The following is a 19,085-nucleotide window of genomic DNA, read 5'->3' on the forward strand; positions in this document are numbered from 1 at the left end:
TCCTCATATTCGTCTTATAATAAATACAAATAGATTATGTGCTTGTTGAGTAAGTGTTCATTAATAAAAATCAAATCTGGGGGGTGGGGGAGATGGCTCCATAGATAAGCACTTGTCATGCGAGCGTGAGGACTAGAGTTTGAATCCCCAGCATGCACATAGACTCCAGGCAGGTATGACAGGCTGTTGGTATTCTCAGCAGAAGTGGGGAAGTGGAGCCAAGGAATCCCTGGGGCAAAATGACTAGCAAAGCTGAATGGGGCAGCTCTGGGTTAAAGTGAGAGATCCCGCCTTAGTAAAAAAACAGTTGAAGAAAACACCTAATGTCTACCTGTAGCCTCCACACACATGTGCATCTGCACACAGTGCACCTACAAGCATGTGAACATGCATGCACACACATAAGCCACACACACAAACCCAATCAAAATCAAATCTGACATAGAAATAAGTATTATCTAAACTCCTGCAAAAGTTTGGGTTGACAGAAATCTTCCTTTCTAATTCTCTTGTTATTTAAAATTTTATAGTAACGATTTGTGGAAACTGAGGCTTGTCAATGTCAGGGTGTACATAGTTGCAATAACTAAAGGCAGTTTTGGACAAAAGCTCTAGATTTTTCCTCGCATTTTATAAGTTGGTGCTCTTAAGCTTACACAGCTAATAGAACTAACATTGAGCATTAAGATCTGTAAGGAAAGAATTCTTTATGGAACCATTCTGGCAACATTTTAATGAAAAGCTCTTCTTAGTTCCTGAAATAATCTTTTCCCCATATCTACAATAAATTATAAAGCTGTGTCAGACTGTAAGGCAAGAAGATGGAATTGCATAATGAGTTGATAAAATTTGTCTTTAAAACAGTAATAAAACCTCTGATCTCCATTCCCTGTTTTGAATGTTTCTTTTTTCTCTCTCCTTAAAGTCATTTGTTGAGTACAAAAGCAAAATACATTTAGAACACAAAATAAGACTACTTGAAATCTTACCCAGGGGGTAATCACTCTTCATATCCCAAAACAAGTTTTAATTATGCAAAGTCATTTAGAACCCCAAATTAACAATGCTGTCTTACTTACTCCTGAAGCCAGATAAATTCCTCTTCTGCTTCTCTTCTTTATTTTCAGGGAGGCCATTATAGTAGCTCTCCTCTTCTCCTCTTCCAAGCTTTGCTTGGAATAGATTTATCACTGGGTCTCTGTCAGGAACCATCTCACTGAGGGATGTCCCTAGACTGAGTGGCTGGCTCTCACTGATTGCCATGCCTGTCCTGTGCTACAGGGCTGAGACAGTGTCATTGCTGTTGCAAACTCCACTTACTTTCTCAAGGTGAAGCTGGTGGCTTACTTGAAAGTTAACTTTTCTAAACAATGGCTAGGCTTATTTTGATATAGCATAACGTATGTAAAGGAGGATTGTGATTAAATAATAATAAGATGCATATGCAAGAAGTACTTTTAAAATCTGGGTCAGTTTTTATCATTATCTACTAGATAGGTTAATTATTTGATGACTAGTAGATTTCATCAGAGTGCATCTATGCCCTAGTCAGGAACATGAAGACTCTTAGAAACAGTATTATTTGTAGATATATTTCCTTTTGACCTGAGGTTAAATATTAAACATTATTGCTATCCCATATTTTTATCATATTTTGATCTGAATACATTCGCTTAACTATTTAACCATAAGATTCTTTGAGATTTGTATTACAACATTTATCAGGATTCTCTTCAGATGAGGTAAACAAGGAGACTTCAAAAATATTTTGATATTTGAGCATTTTAACAAAGTTGTAATCATTATTTGCTTCCCTTTATTACCAGGACTTCCAAACATGTTTTGATGCATAGTCTTACCTTGGAAAAATTCATTTTCTAGCAGGGAAGCATCCCATGGAGGAGGCATGCCACTCTCTTCCCTCATAATGGTTGGCTTAGGGACAAACACACTGTCAACTGGTTGATTTTCCACTGGAGAATTGTATATTTTTGCCTGCTGATTTTAAAGTAAAAAAATATAAAAATTATTTCTGGTCCTTCTCTAGCTAAAAGATGTATATGTGCAACAAAAATGTCAAAGGAGTCGGGCGTGGTGGCGCACCCCTTTAATCCCAGCACTTGGGAGGCAGAGGTAGGAGGATTGTGGTGAGTTTGAGGCCACCCTGAGACTACACAGTTAATTCTAGGTAATTTTTTGAGATAGGGTCTCACTGTAACTCAGGCTGACCTGGAATTCAGTCTTAGGGTGGCCTCGAACTCATGGCAATCCTCCTATCTCTGCCTCCCGAGTTCTGGGATTAAAGGCATGCACCACCACACCTGGTTTGTTAACTCTTTTAATTAATTACAAGAAATAGCCTCTCACAGAATTATACAAGCCTTCTGGGAAAAGAGAGGTTCCTAGCAAGCAGAAAAGAAATTAGCCTTTCTCAAGTTGAAAGAATTGTCCCCATGGCCCTAGTGACTAGGATTTTAAATTTCCTAACACTATGCATACTCTATTAAGGACATTTTAGCTCAAGTTCATGATTGGACCTAAGGATTTATAAACTTGAGGGATTTAGAAAAAAACAGTGTTTCCATCCAGAGGTCATTTAGATTGGTAGAACAGAGCTGGAGAAGGGACAGGAAGAAGGTGGAGATAGAATACATGTAACATGAAGGAGGACTATTGCTGGAAGCAAGGGAACCAGCAGGAGGTAGAAAGGAGGATGGGGGAGATGAGTGGAGGAGGATTAACAAACAAAGTGTGTATGGAATGTCATAACAAAACCCATTACTTTGTGTGCTAGCTTAAAAAACTGCTAAGAATTACATTTTAAGGGCTGGAAAAGTAGATCAGCAGTTAAGGTGTTTGCCTGCAAAGCCTGCAAACCTAATGACCATAATTTGATTCCCCAGTACCCATAAGACAGCCATGACCATTTAGTAGTTCTGAAAACAAAGGTACTGAAAAGTATGATCTTACCACTGTGTGTGTGTGTGTGTGTGTGTGTGTGCTGCCACACACAGGGTGAGCTGCAAATAACAATACTGAAAAAGAAAGTGACTACCAGCTCTGCTGAGTGATCAGTGTAGGGTAGTTGAAGCAGTCATGGGTGAAGGAGGTAGTTTGACAGAGGAAATGCAAGTGGAGTTTTGACACAAGAAAGTGAAGATGAGGCATGGATAGTTCTCCCAAGATTATAAAGACAAATCAAGCTTGAAAGTAGGGTGGTGACTGGATTTGATGAAATTAAGATAAACATTTGCTAGTTAAGAAAGAATACAACTTTAGTTCTGTCTCAGTCTCCTAAATCCTTTAAAATAAGCTGTAGCTTAAAAATAATTAGAAGGGGCTGGAGAGATTGTTTAGTGGTAATAGCATTTGCCTGCAATTCAATTTCCCAGTACCCACATAAGCCATATGTACAATAGAAGGTGGCCCGTGAGTCTGGAGTTCATTTGCAGTGGCTGGACACCCTGGTGAACCCATTCTCTCTCTGTCTCTATCTGCTTCTTCCTCCCTCTTTCCCTCTCTCAAATAAATAAATGAATAATATTTTAAAATAATAATTAGTATAAGGAGGCTATAAAGATGACTCAGGGTGTAAAATGCTTGCCACACAAGCATGAGGACCTGAGTTTAAATCCCTAGCATTCATGTAAAATTGTTAGGAATAGCAGTACACACTTGTAATCCTGACTATGGAGGTGGAAACAGAGAATCCCTGGCACTTATTGGCTAGCAAGTCTAACAGAGTCAGTAAGCGCTAGGCTTAGCAAGAGACCCTGTCTCAAAAAACAAGGTAGGCTTCTTCCTCGGGAAAACACCAAATGGAGGATGACGCCGGTGCAGCGGGAGGGCCCGGAGGACCCGGGGGCGGGCCTGGGAGGCAGCGGCGGCTTCCGAGGAGGTTTCGGCAGGGTCTCCGGGGTCGCGGTCGTGGGCGTGGCTGTGGTGGGGCGGAGGCAGCGGGGCTCCTGGAGGCAAAGCCTAAGACAAGGAGTGGATCCCCTTGACTAAGCTGGGACGCCTGGTCAAAGACATGAAGATGAAGTCCCTGGAGGAGATCTATCTGTTCTCCCTGCCCATCAAGGAGTCTGAGATTATTGATTTCTTCTTGGGCGCGTCCCTTAAGGATGAAGTTTTGAAGATCATGCCAGTGCAAAAGCAGACTCGCGCTGGTCAGCGTACCAGGTTCAAGGCTTTTGTCGCCATTGGGGACTACAACGGTCACGTGGGCCTGGGTGTCAAGTGCTCTAAGGAGGTAGCCACTGCCATCCGAGGGGCCATCATCTTGGCCAAGCTCTGCATTGTCCCTGTCCCGAGAGGCTACTGGGGAAACAAGATGGGCAAGCCCCACACAGTCCCCTGTAAAGTGACAGGCCGCTGTGGCTCTGTGCTGCTGCGCCTTATCCCTGCCCCTAGGGGCACTGGCATTGTCTCTGCCCCCGAGCCCAAGAAGCTGCTGCTGATGGCTGGTATTGATGACTGCTACACTTCAGCCAGGGGCTGCACTGCCACCCTGGGCAACTTTGCTAAGGCCACTTTTGATGCCATCTCTAAGACCTACAGCTATTTGACCCCCGACCTCTGCAAAGAGACTGTGTTCACCAAGTCTCCTTACCAGGAATTCACTGACCATCTTGTGAAAACCCACACCAGAGTCTCAGTGCAGAGGACCCAGGCTCCAGCTGTGGCTACCACATAAGGGTTTTATACAGAAAAAAAAAATAAAAGTGGATTAAGCCTGAAAAAAAAAAAAAACAAGGCAGATAGCTCTACAGATGATTGGGCTTCTGCATGAGAATGAAAATACTTAGTAGCAGAGGCCAGTAAGTTAACAAGGAGACATAAAGGGAAGAGAAAGGAAGGGAGGAGGGTACTTAATAGGTTGATATTGTATATATGCAAGTACAATGATTGAGGTGGGGAGGGAACATGATGGAGAATGGAATGTCAAAGGGGAAAGTGTGTGTGGGGGGGAATTACCATAGGATTTTTTTTTATAATCATAGAAAATGCTAATAAAAATTTAAAAATAAAAAAATTTTAAAATAAAACATTCTAAAAAGGTACCATGCCACCTTCTGTTCTGTCCCCCCCAAAAAAACAAGGTAGAGAACAACTAAAAAAAAAACAAAAAACAGCATATCATCCTCCACAGACATGTACACACACATGCATGGAAATGTACACACACACAGTGATAAGATCATACTTTCCAGTGGTTTTGGTTTTAGAACTACTAAATCAGCAACTCATGGCTGTCTAATGGGTTCTACTATTCATTTTTTTTCTCTTAAGATACAATTTTGTTAAAAATACTTTGTAATTTTTATTTATTTATTTGAGAGAGAGAGAGAGAGAGGAAGAGGGAGAGAGAAAATAGAGAGAGAGAGGAAGAGGGAGAGAGAGAGAGGGGGGGGGGGAACGCGCACATGCCGGGGCTTTCAGCTGCTGCAAATGAACTCCAGGCACATGTGCCTCTTTGTGCACCTGGTTTACATGGGTTCTGAGGAATCAAATCTGGGTCCTCAGGTTTTTCAGAAAAGTGCCTGAACTACTAAGAAATCTCTCCAACCCATGATTTAATTATTAAAAAGTATATTTTTATTTATTTACAAGGAGAGAGAGAGAGAAAGAGAGAGAATGTAGGCACACCAGGGCCTCTAGTTTCTGCAGACAAACTCCAGATGCATATGCCAGTTTGTGCACCTGTCTTTATGTGGGTACTGGGAAATCCAGTTTGGGTCATTAGGTTTTGCTGGCTTTGCAGGCAAGCACCTTAACCACTGAGCTCTTTTCCTAGCCCTTAAAATGTAATTTTTATCAGTTTTTTAAATTAGCACACAAAATAATGGGTTTCATTGTGATCCAAGACACAGAGGAGACACAGACCTCCAGTCCGGGCTCAGTCTTGGACTCAGACATCCCCTTTTAGCTATCAAGTTGGAAACCCATTTCCCTTTCCCAGCTTAGAATAAGTATGAAGGTCAAACACTTCTTTGCAGCAAAATCATGTCAAAATTCTCAAGTGATGTAAGCTGTCCTCCCTTCTGTCTGGCTGCCCCATGTTGCAAGTTCTGGAGGATTTCTTTGATGTGAGTGCTTGGAGTTCAATGAGCTAGGAAAGTGTCCCACACAGTAACTTCGAGGCCAGAGCCTCAAAATGCTGGCTTTCAAGACCTCAACTGCATTCTCAACATGGTGCAGAGAACAAGCTGAGTAAAATTAGCCTTTCACACAACTGATATTCACTCTCTTGATGTCTGAAATTCTGACAGGACTAGACAAACAAAGCTTCTGTCAGAGAGTAATCTTAGAATATTTGCGAACTTCCGAGGGCAGCCAAACCTGCTGAGCAGCTGTTGGAGCTGAAACCCAAGCTCACTGATATTATCAAATGACTCGGTAAAGTCAACAAATTAATTTTCAAGGTGCTCCTGCATTTGCTCTGTGTCTCTTTTCCTGCGTACACCACATCCACCACTGGACTTGGTGGCTTTAAACCACATTCTCATTTTTGATTTCTGTTTTCAGTTATGTGCGCACAGGGTGTGCCAGGCAGAAGGGATACACATAGTGGGAGCTCACACAGGCCTAGCATGGTAATGCCACACCGGAGGTGTGTCTTTTTGTGTTTAGAGCTGGCAGTCATAAATAGTACGTAGTAAGGCAAGCCAGAATGTATTTGGAGACAAGTAGTAACTAAAGGGTCAGGCCATATGTTTTGTGTCTATTCTTTATGTGCACGTGTATGCACATGTGTGTGTGTGTGTGTGTGTGTGTGTGTATTTTGAGACAGGGTCTCATCTGTCCCAGGCTGATATTGAACTCACTATGTAGCTGAGTCTGCCTTGAACTGATCCCTGTGCCTCCACCTCCAAAATGCTGGGATTATAGGCGTGCACCACCATGTCCTTGTGCTGAAGGGTGGGCTTTGACTTTGGATGCCTTTCTTGTGAGGCGATAGTTCTTCTCCGTTGGAGGCTACATGTTACATAGGGAATATCTGGCAATGTTTGGAGACAACTTTGTCTTAATAGGATGTGTTGCAATCCGGTTCGCATTGCTGGTAGAAATCACCCAACCAAGAGCAGCTTCTGGGAAAAAGAGGTTTATTTGGCTTACAGGCTCGAGGGGAAGCTCCACGATGGCGGGGGAAAACGATGGCATGAGCAGAGGGTGGACATCACCCCCTGGCCAACAGAAGATGGATCACAGCAACAGGAGGGTGTGCCAAACACTGGCATGGGGAAACTGGCTATAAAGCCCATAAGCCCGCCCTCAACAATACACTCCCTGCAGGAGGCATTAATTCCCAAATATCCATCGGCTGGGAACCTAGCATTCAGAACACCTAAGTTTATGGGGGACACCTGAATCAAACCACCACATTCCGCCCCTGGCCCCCATAAACTGATATCCATACATGATGTAAAATACAAGGCTTTCAGTCTTACTTTAAAAGTCCCCATACTTTTTATCAATCTCAATGATGTTCATACATCCCCATAGTTCAAGATCTTTTAACTGAGCCATAATACCAAAATATAACCTCAAAAAACCCAGAATGGCACAGAATAAATATTCACACTGCAATAGATGGCATTGGGCATAGCAAAGAAACATTCAACCAATACAAGATTTAAAACAACCAGGGCAAACATCAAACTCTGTAGCTCAAGTCCAGCAACTCAAACCAGTGACAAATCTTCAAGTCCGATAATTCTAACCAGCAACAAGTCTCTGGCATTCCAATTCCGCCCCTCCAGCTAGGCTACTCACAGTCCTGGAAAACTTCACCGGGGCCGACAGCTCCTCGGCAGCCATCTCATGGTCCCGGCATCTCCACTGGGTCTCCACTGCAAGCCACGGTTCATCCTCATGGCCCCATGGGGTCTCTATGCAGGCAACCAGCAAACCCGCTTCACACTACCCATGGCCATTTCCAAAACACAAGACCGTGTTGCAAACTCAATGACCCTCTTTCCAGCATTTCTTATACTCCACGATACCAGGTAGGGTGCCAATTTGTTAATCCAGGGGGGAATAAAGCAGACTTTGAAGAACAAGACACTCCTTGAGCACTCAGGCTCCTTCAAAAGAGTCAACATTCTTTCTGTTGCCCCAGCACAGGTCAGCTAGCCCAGTCTCAAAAGTTGTAATCTCTCAGTTGCAGCTGAACGGGCAGTAGTTCACCCAAAGATTTTTCTTTCTGTGCCATATTCCTCTGCTCACATCAGTTCATTTCTACGCAAAGCAACCCTGCACAACTTCTCAGGACACAGGCAGGCACAAGAGCAAGTTTCTCACACAAACTGCTAACCCAGTTCAGGCACAGCTCTTTCTCACCCTCATAAGCCAAACCTCACAGTCCATGGTTCTTACTGCATTCAGGTCTTGGAGCTCAGACCAGAATAGTCCTTTAAGCTGTACTTACAGCACTGCGAGGCATCTCTTAGGCCAAGGTTTCAAATCCTTCCACATTCCTCTTGAAATTCAGCTACAAAAGGCTGAAGCCACATAGTCAGGTGTCTAGCAGCAACCCCACTCCTTGGTACCACTTTACTGTTGCAGTCCGGTTCGCATTGCTGGTAGAAATCACCCAACCAAGAACAGCTTCTGGGTTTGAACCTGTAGCCTCAGGCCCTCATGCTTGTGCAGGAAGTGTACTTAACTGCTGAGCTATCTTTTCCTCCATGAAACCTTTTGCTGCCATTTCTTCTTCTCCTCTTCCTTCTCCTCCTCCTCCTTCTAAAAGCTTTCTTAATAAGTATTGCATTATTGTTGTTGCTATTATTTGGTATGTATGTAGCATGAGTGCAGTGTACACATACATGTGTAGCTATATGTACCCTGTGTACATGTGTGCAGAGGCCAGAGTAGAAGTTCAGATTGTGCTTGGTCTCCTTAAGACACAGTCTCTCACTGATCCTAGAGCTCTTGGTCCCAGTCAGGTTGGCTGAGCAGCGAGCCCCAGCAATTCTTCTGTCTCTCTGCCTCCAGGACTGGAGTGACAGACGTGTGTGGCCACACCTGACTTTTTACATGGGTGTTGGGAATAGAACTCTTATACTCATGCTTGCGTAGCAAGTGCTTTTACCTGCTGAGCCGCATCCTTAGCCCCAGCCTTTGCTGCTTTTAAGCCTGGGAAAATGTTTAAGTAGTAACTTTCTTCTCTTCTAAGAAGGTCATTCAATCATGTAGTAAACGTCCACAAAATACTGATTTCCCTTCATCCATACACACCTGGTTGTCAACCAAGTGGTAGAAAGTTGATCACCTTAAATTTTGACAAGAGTATCCGTGGTATCAATCAAAAACTTCCAGCCCACTGTGGGCTAATGGGACAGGACTTCTATGACTAAATAATGGAAATCTACAAGCCATACTTAACTCTTGCTTTACACAGTATTTTTCTCCTTCTTCTTTTTATCATTGGTATCTACTGGGTACCATTACCATAGGCTTGAGCCCCTTATTTTCCCATGTCTTCTCTAATAGATTGAAATGCCTTGTACTGTGAAACAGTTAGTCCAAAGTATTAGGTTATGAGTGTCAGAGAAAAATACTTGTTAAACTTAAGACTGGATATTTGATTTCCAAGAATGCCAAATTAGTTTTATCGTTTTATAACTACTAGGCATTTCCATTTATTTTCCTTTTTAAAATATTTTTTATTTATTTGAGATAGAGATGGGAGGGGGAGGGAATGGGTGCACCAGGGCCTCTAGCCACTGCAAATGAACTCCAGACACATGCACCACCTTTGCACCTGTCTTAATGAGAGTACTAGGGAATCAAACCAGGGTCCTTTGGCTTTGTAGGCAAGTGCCTTAACTGCTAAGTCATCTCTCCAACCCCCTCCATTTCTTTTTCTATAAATTCTTCATTTCCTTCACATCTCAAGACTCAACAACAAAGGATGCTTTTCGTGAGTACTTCTCCAGGAAAACTCAGAGCACCAAATCATCTTGGACTTGGGCTCTGTCTTAGAAAGCAAAGTGGATTGGGTCTCTGTTCATACCACCCTCTACATACCTGATCTCACCAGGAAGCAAGATAGAGGCAGGAGACACAGCAGCTCAGATCAGGGCCCAGGGAGCAGACTTACTGAAGTCCTCACCTAAAGAGGGCTCAGGGCTTACCAGTTGTCAGCATCATTGACTTCTGGCTATTAAAGCCTATAAACAGAGTTTTTTTAATCCTGACTCTACCATTCACCAGTGTGGTCTTGAGCATTCATTATAATTACTCTAAACTTCACTTTTCTCATCTTCAAAATGGAGACAGTAGTAGTACCTAGTTCATAATAAATGGTCTCTGAATATTAAGTAAAATGATCTGTGTCAAGTATAGCAATACATTGTCCATTAGAGTCATCACTATTGATGTCAGTCATGATGTCATGATGTCGCTGAGTTATTTAGAGGTGAGAAACAGGGTGGAGCATTATCATCCAGGAAAAAAGGTAGCATTGCTATGAAGAGGAAAGGAGCTTCACTTTTTATTTTATTTTTCTAGTTTCTCAAGGTAGGGTCTCACTCTAGCTAATGCTGACCTGGAATTAGTCTCAGGGTGGCCATGAATTCATGGCAATCCTCCTACCTCTGCCACCCAAGTGCTGAGATTAAAGGCATGCACCACTAAACCCAGCCACTTTATATTTTTGCATGTGTGTAATGGATGTAATGTGGTGTGTATATGTGTGTGGGGGGCTGGGTGGTATATGGCTGAGTATGTGCAGATGTTGTGCCCCATGAACACAGTGGAGGTCAGAGGAGAACATTAGGTATTCCCCTCTTCACTCATTTTTTTCTTTTGTGTGTGTGTGTGTGTGTGTGTGTGTGAGACTGATCCTGGAGCTTTGGTGGCTTCCTGAGCCCAGCAATTCTCTGGTCTCTGCTCCCCACAGGAATGAGGTTACAGATGTATGTGGCCACACCATGCTATTTTCATGGGTGTTGGGGACTTGAACTCTGGACTCAGAACTCCTCAGCTCTCCTCAGGCTCCTTCAGGCCCTCGTACATGGGCAAGAAGCACTCTTAACTGTTGAGCCATCTATCTAGCCCTCACATTTGTTTTTGATATAAAGAACCCCTGTTTCCATTTATTCCTTACAAGGGTTCTACCCCATGGGTTTTTGAGGGAGGGGTGTGATGGGAATACTGGTAATAAGAATAATAAATTGGGGCTGGAGGGATGGCTTAGTGGTTAATACACTTGCCTGCAAAGCCAAAGGACCCAGGTTCAATTCCTCAGGACCCACATAAGCCAGCTACACAAGGTGGCACATGTGTCTGGAGTTTGTTTGCAGTGACTGAAGGCCTTGGTACACACATTCTCTCTCTCTCTGCTCTTTATCTCTCAAATAAACAAAAATTTAAGAAATTTAAAAGTAATATATTGAAATAATTTCTTCCCTCCTCCTATACATTTAGACCCTTTCCTAAAGTTGACCTTTTTTCATTTCCAAAGCTCATGAGTTATTCAGAAATACCCAGGCACATGTAGAACAAAAGTTGTGACCTAGGAAAAGCAGAAACCAAAAACCTAAAGCTTCTCCATCTTACAAGCATGTAAACACTGGTGAATTTAAATTGTATGTCTTTGCTACCATGAGGGTCATGCTGAGTAGGGATCTTATGTGAACTTGTTCCAGCCAAGCACACTTCACAGCTCAGTGGTTTCTTCTTTGAATAACAATTGTGGTCAAGGCTGGGCATGGTGGTGCACACCTTTAATTCCAGTACTTAGGAGGCAGAGACAGAAGGATCACCATGAATGCGAGGCTGCCTTGGGACTACAGACTAAATTCCAGGTCAACCTGGGCTAGAGAGATACCCTACCTTGAAAAATCAAAAATTTAAAAAAAAAAAAAAATGTGGTCAGACTCAGAAAGGATCTGGATGAGACACATACCAGCTGACAAAAACTGGCTGTGGCTGCCTCATGTCTCCCCATGTCCACCTGCTTAGGGCTGTACAGGAGTGATATGTGGTAAATACCACAGATGCCAGTGATGGAATGAGCGGTAATGTGATGGCCTCACTGTTTCCTGGCTGAACCCACTGTGTGAGTCTTCCAATACTGGAGCCAGTTGCAAATCCTCCATGATTGGGAAATTGAACTCTCTGGGAGAAATCTAAGCTTCTAAAGTGTGCTTAAAGCTAAACTGAGGAAAGTCCTAGTCAAATAGGTAGCCAACCTAGATTACATAAATGCTGAAACTTCTTAATGTAACCTTTAGTTACTCAGCTACTTACCATAGTTGTTCTCCTCACAGACATAGGAAGTCCTACATGGCCATCACTTCTGTAGAGAGAATTTGAAATAATTTCTTCAAAGAGTTTAACTTTAACCAAGAGTTAAAAACCAATAGCATGTCTATCATTACACATTGATAGCATAAGAAGATATATCTCTAATGCTCTTTAAAATATATTTTTTGGTTAATTCATTATTGAAGACAATTTCAGAAACCTTTTCCTACAATTTCTTAGAAGGAGTATTTATACCTTGCTACTCAGGTAGCCAAAAAATGTCATAATAATTGATTTGTGTTTGAGCACAGCATAAAAATTATTAAAAAATGTGGAGGTGGTTCACTGGTTAAGGTGCTTACCTGAAAAGCCTAAGGACTAGGGGTTAGATTTCCCAGTGCCCACATAAATCCAGATTCACAATGGCACATCATCTAACTTGGAATACTCAACTCAAGGAGTATAGTGAGGATCCAGGCTTGCAACTAGGCCCAGCTGTCTGAAGCCATAGCCTTCCTTAACCAATGCAGACCTTTAACTGTTCTTTCAAATTGAAACTTTTTTGTTTCTGGGTACTTAAAAGACAATTAAATAAAGACGAGAATTAATCGATGAGAAATGTTTAAAAAGTAAACTCTGTAAGAATTGCTTTTGGTGATTATGTTCATAGATTCCTGACTTAAGTGAAATACTCCTGGAAGTAAGCAAATACTACTGTTTTCATTGTGTCTCTCAGATTGATGAGAAGGTGAATAATTTACAGTACCCATATCCAAACTTGAGCTAGCTGTAGGTCTTTCAGTTTGTAACCCTATGCCAGGATGTGCTCATCCTGAATCCTGATTCAGGATTTAGTAGGCTGTTATGACTTAAAGTATGAAACCAAGAAAAGAGCAAGAGAAAACAAGACTTAGACAAGTTGGGGCTGTAGCTTGGAACAACCAAAAGTGGCCAGGTACAAGGGTCCTTCATCCAAATCTCTAGCCGCTTCACAGCTCTTTAAAGTTGAACATAGAACCAATGAGGATCTTGCAGTCAGGTTCCCATTACTGGCAGAAATCATCTGACCAAGTGCAGCTTGTGGGGGAAAACAAGAGGTTTATTTGGCTTGCGGACTTGAGGGGAAGCTCCATGATGGCAGGGGAAAATAATGACATAAGCAGAGGGTGGACATCACCCCTGCCCACATCATGTGGATAATAATAGCAGAAGAGTGTGCCAAACACTGGCAAGGGGAAACTGGCTATAACACCCATAAGTCAGGTCACAATAATATACTCCCTCAAGGAAGCATTAATTCTCAAATCTCTATCAGTTGGGAATCTAGCATTCAGAACACCTAAATTTATGGGGGGTCACCTGACTAAAACCACAATAGAGGCCAAGTTATTTCATAATTTACAGCTATCCATATGTGTTTTATAGTTGAGCTCAGATGATGAACAGAAATTGAAATTAGTATTATGGATTTTTAAACATTATTCTAAAACATTAGCTCTACTTACAATATTTGGTGTCAAACATAGGCTGGGTATTCCTTACGCAAAATGCTTTGAATCAATAGTTTTTGGTTTTCAAGAGGTTTTTTTTTTTCTTCTACTTTCATACTGGAGACTGAATGTATGGCTTTGTACATGCTAGGCAATTACTCTACTGCTGAGCTGCATCTCCAGAGACAGAGTCTCACTAAATAGCTCAGGATGTTTTTGAACCTGTGATTCTTCTACCTTACCGTTCTGAGTAGGTGGAATTACAGGCCTGTGCTACCAAGCTTAGCTTAGATTGTGTCTGTGGTGTATGGCTGTGAATAAGTACATGTATGTGTGCATGTGGAGGTGTGTATGTGTGTGTGTATATGTATGTGTATGTATGTAGGACACAAGCTGATGTCAAATGTCTTCCTCAATCATTCTCCATGTTATTTTTTTTATGATAGAGAAAGTGAGTAAGACAGAGAGAGTGAGCAAGAGAGAACTGGTGTACCAGGACCCCTGCCATTGCAATCAAACTCCAGATATGTGCCACCTTGTGCACACATGTGACCTTACATGCTTGCATCACCTTGTGCATCTGGCTTACATGGGACCTGGAGAGTCCAACATGGGCCCTTAGGCTTCACAGGTAAGTACCTTAACCACTAAGCCATCTCTCCAACCCTCCAAGTTATTTTTTAAGACAAGGTCTTTCACTGTACTTGGAGCTCATCAATTTGGCTGGACTAGCTGCCTAGCGAGGCCTGGGGATCGTTCTGTCTCTCCAGCTTATCTACTGCCATCCTTGACTTTTTACATAGGTGCAGGGAATCTAAACTTAGGTCTTCATGCTGTGCAACATGCACTTTATCTACACAGTCATCTCAGCACCAGTGTTGTTGTTTTTTTAATTAAAAATTTGCATGTACCAAATGAAATATCTTGGGGATAGGACCCAAGTCTAAACACAAAATTCACTTATGTTTCATATACACATTGTACCTATAACCTGAATGTAGTGCATTTTACTAAAATCTATCACATGAGATCAGGTGTGGAATTTTCTATTTGGGGTATCATGTTGATTTTCAAAATGTTTCAGATTTTGGATTTTTGGATTAGAAGTGCTTGTATTTTTATTCTTCCTCTCTTTATACACTTGCTCCAACTGCATGCCTCCCATGTGCTATGAACTATTTTGAGCTCTGTGGAAGAAATGGATATGGCTGGGATAAAGACCCTGTATTCTGAGAGCTTTTCATTATAAGAAAGATAAGATGCACAAAGAGCCATAATACCATGTAATCCTTTATGAGGACAGTAATGAGATGGAAGTATCCAAACCACAGAGAGGCCAGCAAGCACTTCCTAGAGATGCACAGGGGAGGCAGTAGGGTGGCAGAGAACTGGTACAAAGGGGTAAGAATAGCCTGAGAAACTGGAGCTGGGCATGGTGGTGCCCAGCTATCATCATGTAATCCCAGTGCTTGGGAGGCCAAGGCAGCAAGTTTAGGGCCAGTCTAGCCTGTATAGTAAGAGACTATCTGTTAACTGGATTTAGAATAACCTATAAATAACATTAATGGTGGTGCCTGTGAGGACATTTCCAGAAAGGTAGAACTGCTCAAAGAAGTAAAGATATACCATATTTTGCAGTTACCCCCAAGTGCTATTGATGCCATGTGTCAGAGACCCTTACAAATGTCCTTTCTTCGGTCAAAATCATTCTAGCTGATATTCAACTTTCAGTTTCTCTTCTGGACTCCCCTCCATCCTTCATACCACCATGAGAAAGATCTATGTAAAATGCAAATTAGATATTTTCAATCACCTGTCTAACAATCCTGCAAAGTGTTACCTAAAATCTTAACATGTCGTGAGGTTTTTTTTTTTTTTTTTTCGAAGGCAAGCCCAACAGACTGGCTTTTTATGCAAGAGAATGAAAGAGAGAGAAAGAGAGAAAGACTTGGCATGCCAGCACCTCCAGCCACTGCAAATGAACTCCAGACATGTGTGCCCCTTATGCCCATGTGTGACTTTGTGTGCTTGCATCACGTTGTGCATCTGGCTTACATGGGATCCAAAGAGTTGAACATGAGTCCTCAGGCTTCACAGGCAAGCTCCTTAGCTGCTAAGCCATCTCTTCAGCCCAAGGCTTTTCTTTTATCTGGTGAATCTCTTAGACAATCCTCCATTATCCACACATCATCTCACTACAGTGCTCCTTGTAGGTATCTGAACTCTGGACTTGTCAAGTTAGTTCTACCCTAAAATAGTCTCTTTTCCGTCCATATCTTTGCAGATACTATTCATAAATTCTCATGCAATATAATAGAGTGGGTATCAATAATATTGTTTTCTAACCAGAACCCTGGGTGATTTCCCCATGTCTTTAACCAATGAGGTACAATAATTTAAATGAGAATCCATGTCCTCTTCCACCCTCATTTCTATCTACCCAGTTAGCAATATTACTGACTCCAACTTAGAAATCCTTCTCAAATCCATCCTTATCACCACATCTGCCTGCTGTTACCCTCATTAACATGATGATCATATCTCACCTTTTTATTGCAATAGATTCTTAACTGTCCTAACTTCCCCAAGTTTTGTCCCAATCCATTCTTTCTACTTGAAGGCATAGTTATCAGGACAAATTGAGACATGCCACTTTCCTGCAGATTCATTCATTCCCCACTGAATGTTGAAATTAGTAGTAATTTTTGTTGCTTCTTTTTTGTAATTTTTTAAATGAGAGATAATTAATTGATCTGCCAGGGACCCAGCCACTGCAGTCAAACTCCAGATGCATGCACCACCTCGTGCATCTGGCTTACATGGGCACTGTGGAATCAAATCTGAATCCTTAGGTTTTGTAGGCAAGCACCTTAACTGCTAAGCCATCTCTCCAACCCTAGTGTGGTTTTGTTGAGCAGATGAACCAGCATGGTCATTCTCATCCTTACCATATCCATTCTTCCTTTTATATCCAGGATCATTCATCCTGTTTCTCAAGGCAGAGTAGAAGAGAGTTAATTGCTATGCCTCTTCCTCTTCCCTCACTCATCACATTGACTTACTAGGACCTCCTCACTGTACCCTAAATCTTGCACATGTTTGCTCACTTTGGCCTTTCCTATTTCAGCAATGTTGTATTAGTTTCTTTTCTTGTTGCAGGATTAAATACCTGACAAGAAGCAACTTAAGAGAGAAAGGGTTTATTTTGGTAAGGAAGCTATGGTGGCATAGGGCTCCATAGTAGCAGGAGTGTATGTCTGCAAAGCCTAACAGCCCTGGTTCAATTCCCCAATATCCACGTAAAACTGGATGCACAAAGCTGTTCATGCATCTGGAGTTCGTTTGCAGGGGCTAGAAGCCCTGGTGTACCCATTTGTGCACTCTCTCTCTCTCTCGCTCTCCCTCTCTGTTTTTCCCTCCTGTCTCTCTGCTTGCAAATATATAAAAGTTTAAAAGAAGTTAGCTCTAGGAGCTGGGGAGATAGCTGTCAATAAAATGTTTGCCTTGCAAATATAAGGACTTGAGTTTGATCTCCTGTTTCCATGTAAAAATGTCAGCATGGTGGCAAGCTGTTAATCACAAAGACAGGTGGATATCTGGGACTTGATGGCCAGCCAGTCTAGTTTAACTAGTGAGCTCCAAGCCAATGACAGACCCTATCTCAAAAAAGGTGGAAGACATTCTTAAGGACCAACCCCTGATGTTGTCTTTTGGCCTCCACATACATGTGCACAAGCATCTGTACACACGAGCACGCACACACATCATTTAACCAGATTATGGCAAGGGGACTCCTGTGTGATTACAAAACAGTACCCATTCCTCAAAGCCCTTACTATCATTTTCTGGAAACTGCTAGAACAAATCCATGTTGGGCATGATGTAACTGATTCTTATTAGCTTCTGAGGAGGCCGTTCCCATTCTGACGTTTCCCTCCTTGGTCGCATGTGGCAATCATGTGTTCTATGAAGTCAGAGAAGGGACTTTGATTTATTTTCAGTATTTTATCACCACACTAAACACACTGGTCTGGCATTGGATAAAAGCTTGATAATTACATGAAAGCAAAGCTATCTCCTTGGCTGTTATCACCCATGCCAGGAATTTTTATAGCCATTACCACAATATGAATAAGCTAGGCTGCAGAAGCTTCCAAATATCTGGGAAAAAAAAAGAAGCAGCAGCAAATTCCCTGTGCCCTGCTTCATATATCTAAGTCAGAATGCAAGGTAGGGACCTATATCTGTCACCCCTGTAAAATTGCTGATGAGATTCTAATAATGACCAACCCGATCTCTTGAGAACCACAGGCTCCAGGCTGAAACTTCATACACTCCTTTTCATTTCCGCCACACAGCTCTGCTGTTCATCTGTGGGCACCACACTGAGATCTTAAGAGGAACAATACCAAAGGATCTAGCTCACTCTGACTTCTCAGTCTAAGGGGCCTAGATTCCTTATCTTCTAGCTCAGACTTCAACTAGGAGAGAGATAGGGGAAGAAGGGAGAAAGGAAGGAGAGAGAGGTTGAGAGAGAAGAGGAGGGGATAGGGAGAAGGAGGGAGAAAGAGACAGAAATAATTAACCCCGGAGAAAATATGATTTGCCTTTTAACTTTCCAAAATAGTATTTCTGTTTGACCCTTCTGCTTACATAAGGGAGCTTGCAGCTGGATGGACTAGGCAGTGCACGCCCAGGGTCAGGCAAATTTGGGCATGTCTGAAGAGCAGTTAGGTGTATCCACCAAACCTCCTTATATGAGAAGCAAGAAAATCATCTGAAAGGAACAAGGGAATGAGCATGTAGACTCTTACTCCAAGATTATAGTTGTCACTCTAATTACAACTATGTTGGAATTAATCAACAGTATGTTAAGCACTATGAAAATCCTTGAAGGAAAGACTATAAGATTAATTATACATGTTATTTATGACACTTATAAACTAGATCTTTTGTGCTTTCACTTTGACCTAGACTTTGGGATTACCACAAGAAGAACAAGGAAAGACAAATCCACATTTCTGAAATCACCATAACCCATAGGTAGCATATGGCTGTGTAGCTTTAAGTAGCTATATAGACAGGAGGTTAGTGGCTCCCTGTGGGAGTGACTTCCTGGTAGAGCATGTTGGAACAAGGAACAGAGAAAAGTAAAGCACAACACCTCATTCTGGAGTGGTGGGAATCACTGCACTAACTGAGAGTCTGGACCAAGAAAGGAGCAGTTGTGGGCAATACTCCATTGGCAAGAAGACAGCACTTGCAGGCTGATGCTGTCAGCAGCTAGATACTTACTGAACTACAGAGAGGGCTTGTTAAATAAGAACTACTGAAATTCTG

The 19,085-nt window shown here is 42.2% G+C and overlaps 1 protein-coding gene and 1 pseudogene across 4 annotated transcripts in view; one reads left to right on the forward strand and one right to left on the reverse strand.

Annotated features, from left to right (window-relative positions):
* Positions 1 to 19,085, reverse strand: part of Exph5 (exophilin 5) — a 91,870-nt gene that overhangs the window by 7,363 nt on the left and 65,422 nt on the right. Inside the window, exons 1-3 of one of the 4 annotated variants that reach the window (XM_045145811.1) lie at positions 15,388 to 15,486; positions 12,259 to 12,307; positions 1,860 to 1,998 (exon numbers count right to left, since the gene is read on the reverse strand). In XM_045145811.1, the coding sequence (XP_045001746.1) occupies positions 1,860 to 1,998; positions 12,259 to 12,282 (163 nt within the window). In that variant the 5' untranslated portion in view covers positions 12,283 to 12,307; positions 15,388 to 15,486. Of the gene's footprint in view, positions 1 to 1,859; positions 1,999 to 12,258; positions 12,308 to 15,387; positions 15,487 to 19,085 lie in introns of those variants that run through there. The other 3 variants (XM_045145810.1, XM_004652951.2, XM_045145812.1) reach the window with 3 other exon arrangements.
* Positions 3,819 to 4,744, forward strand: LOC123459379 (annotated as a pseudogene).

The sequence above is a fragment of the Jaculus jaculus genome, chromosome 3, assembly GCF_020740685.1.
Source record: "Jaculus jaculus isolate mJacJac1 chromosome 3, mJacJac1.mat.Y.cur, whole genome shotgun sequence".
NCBI lineage: Eukaryota > Metazoa > Chordata > Mammalia > Rodentia > Dipodidae > Jaculus > Jaculus jaculus.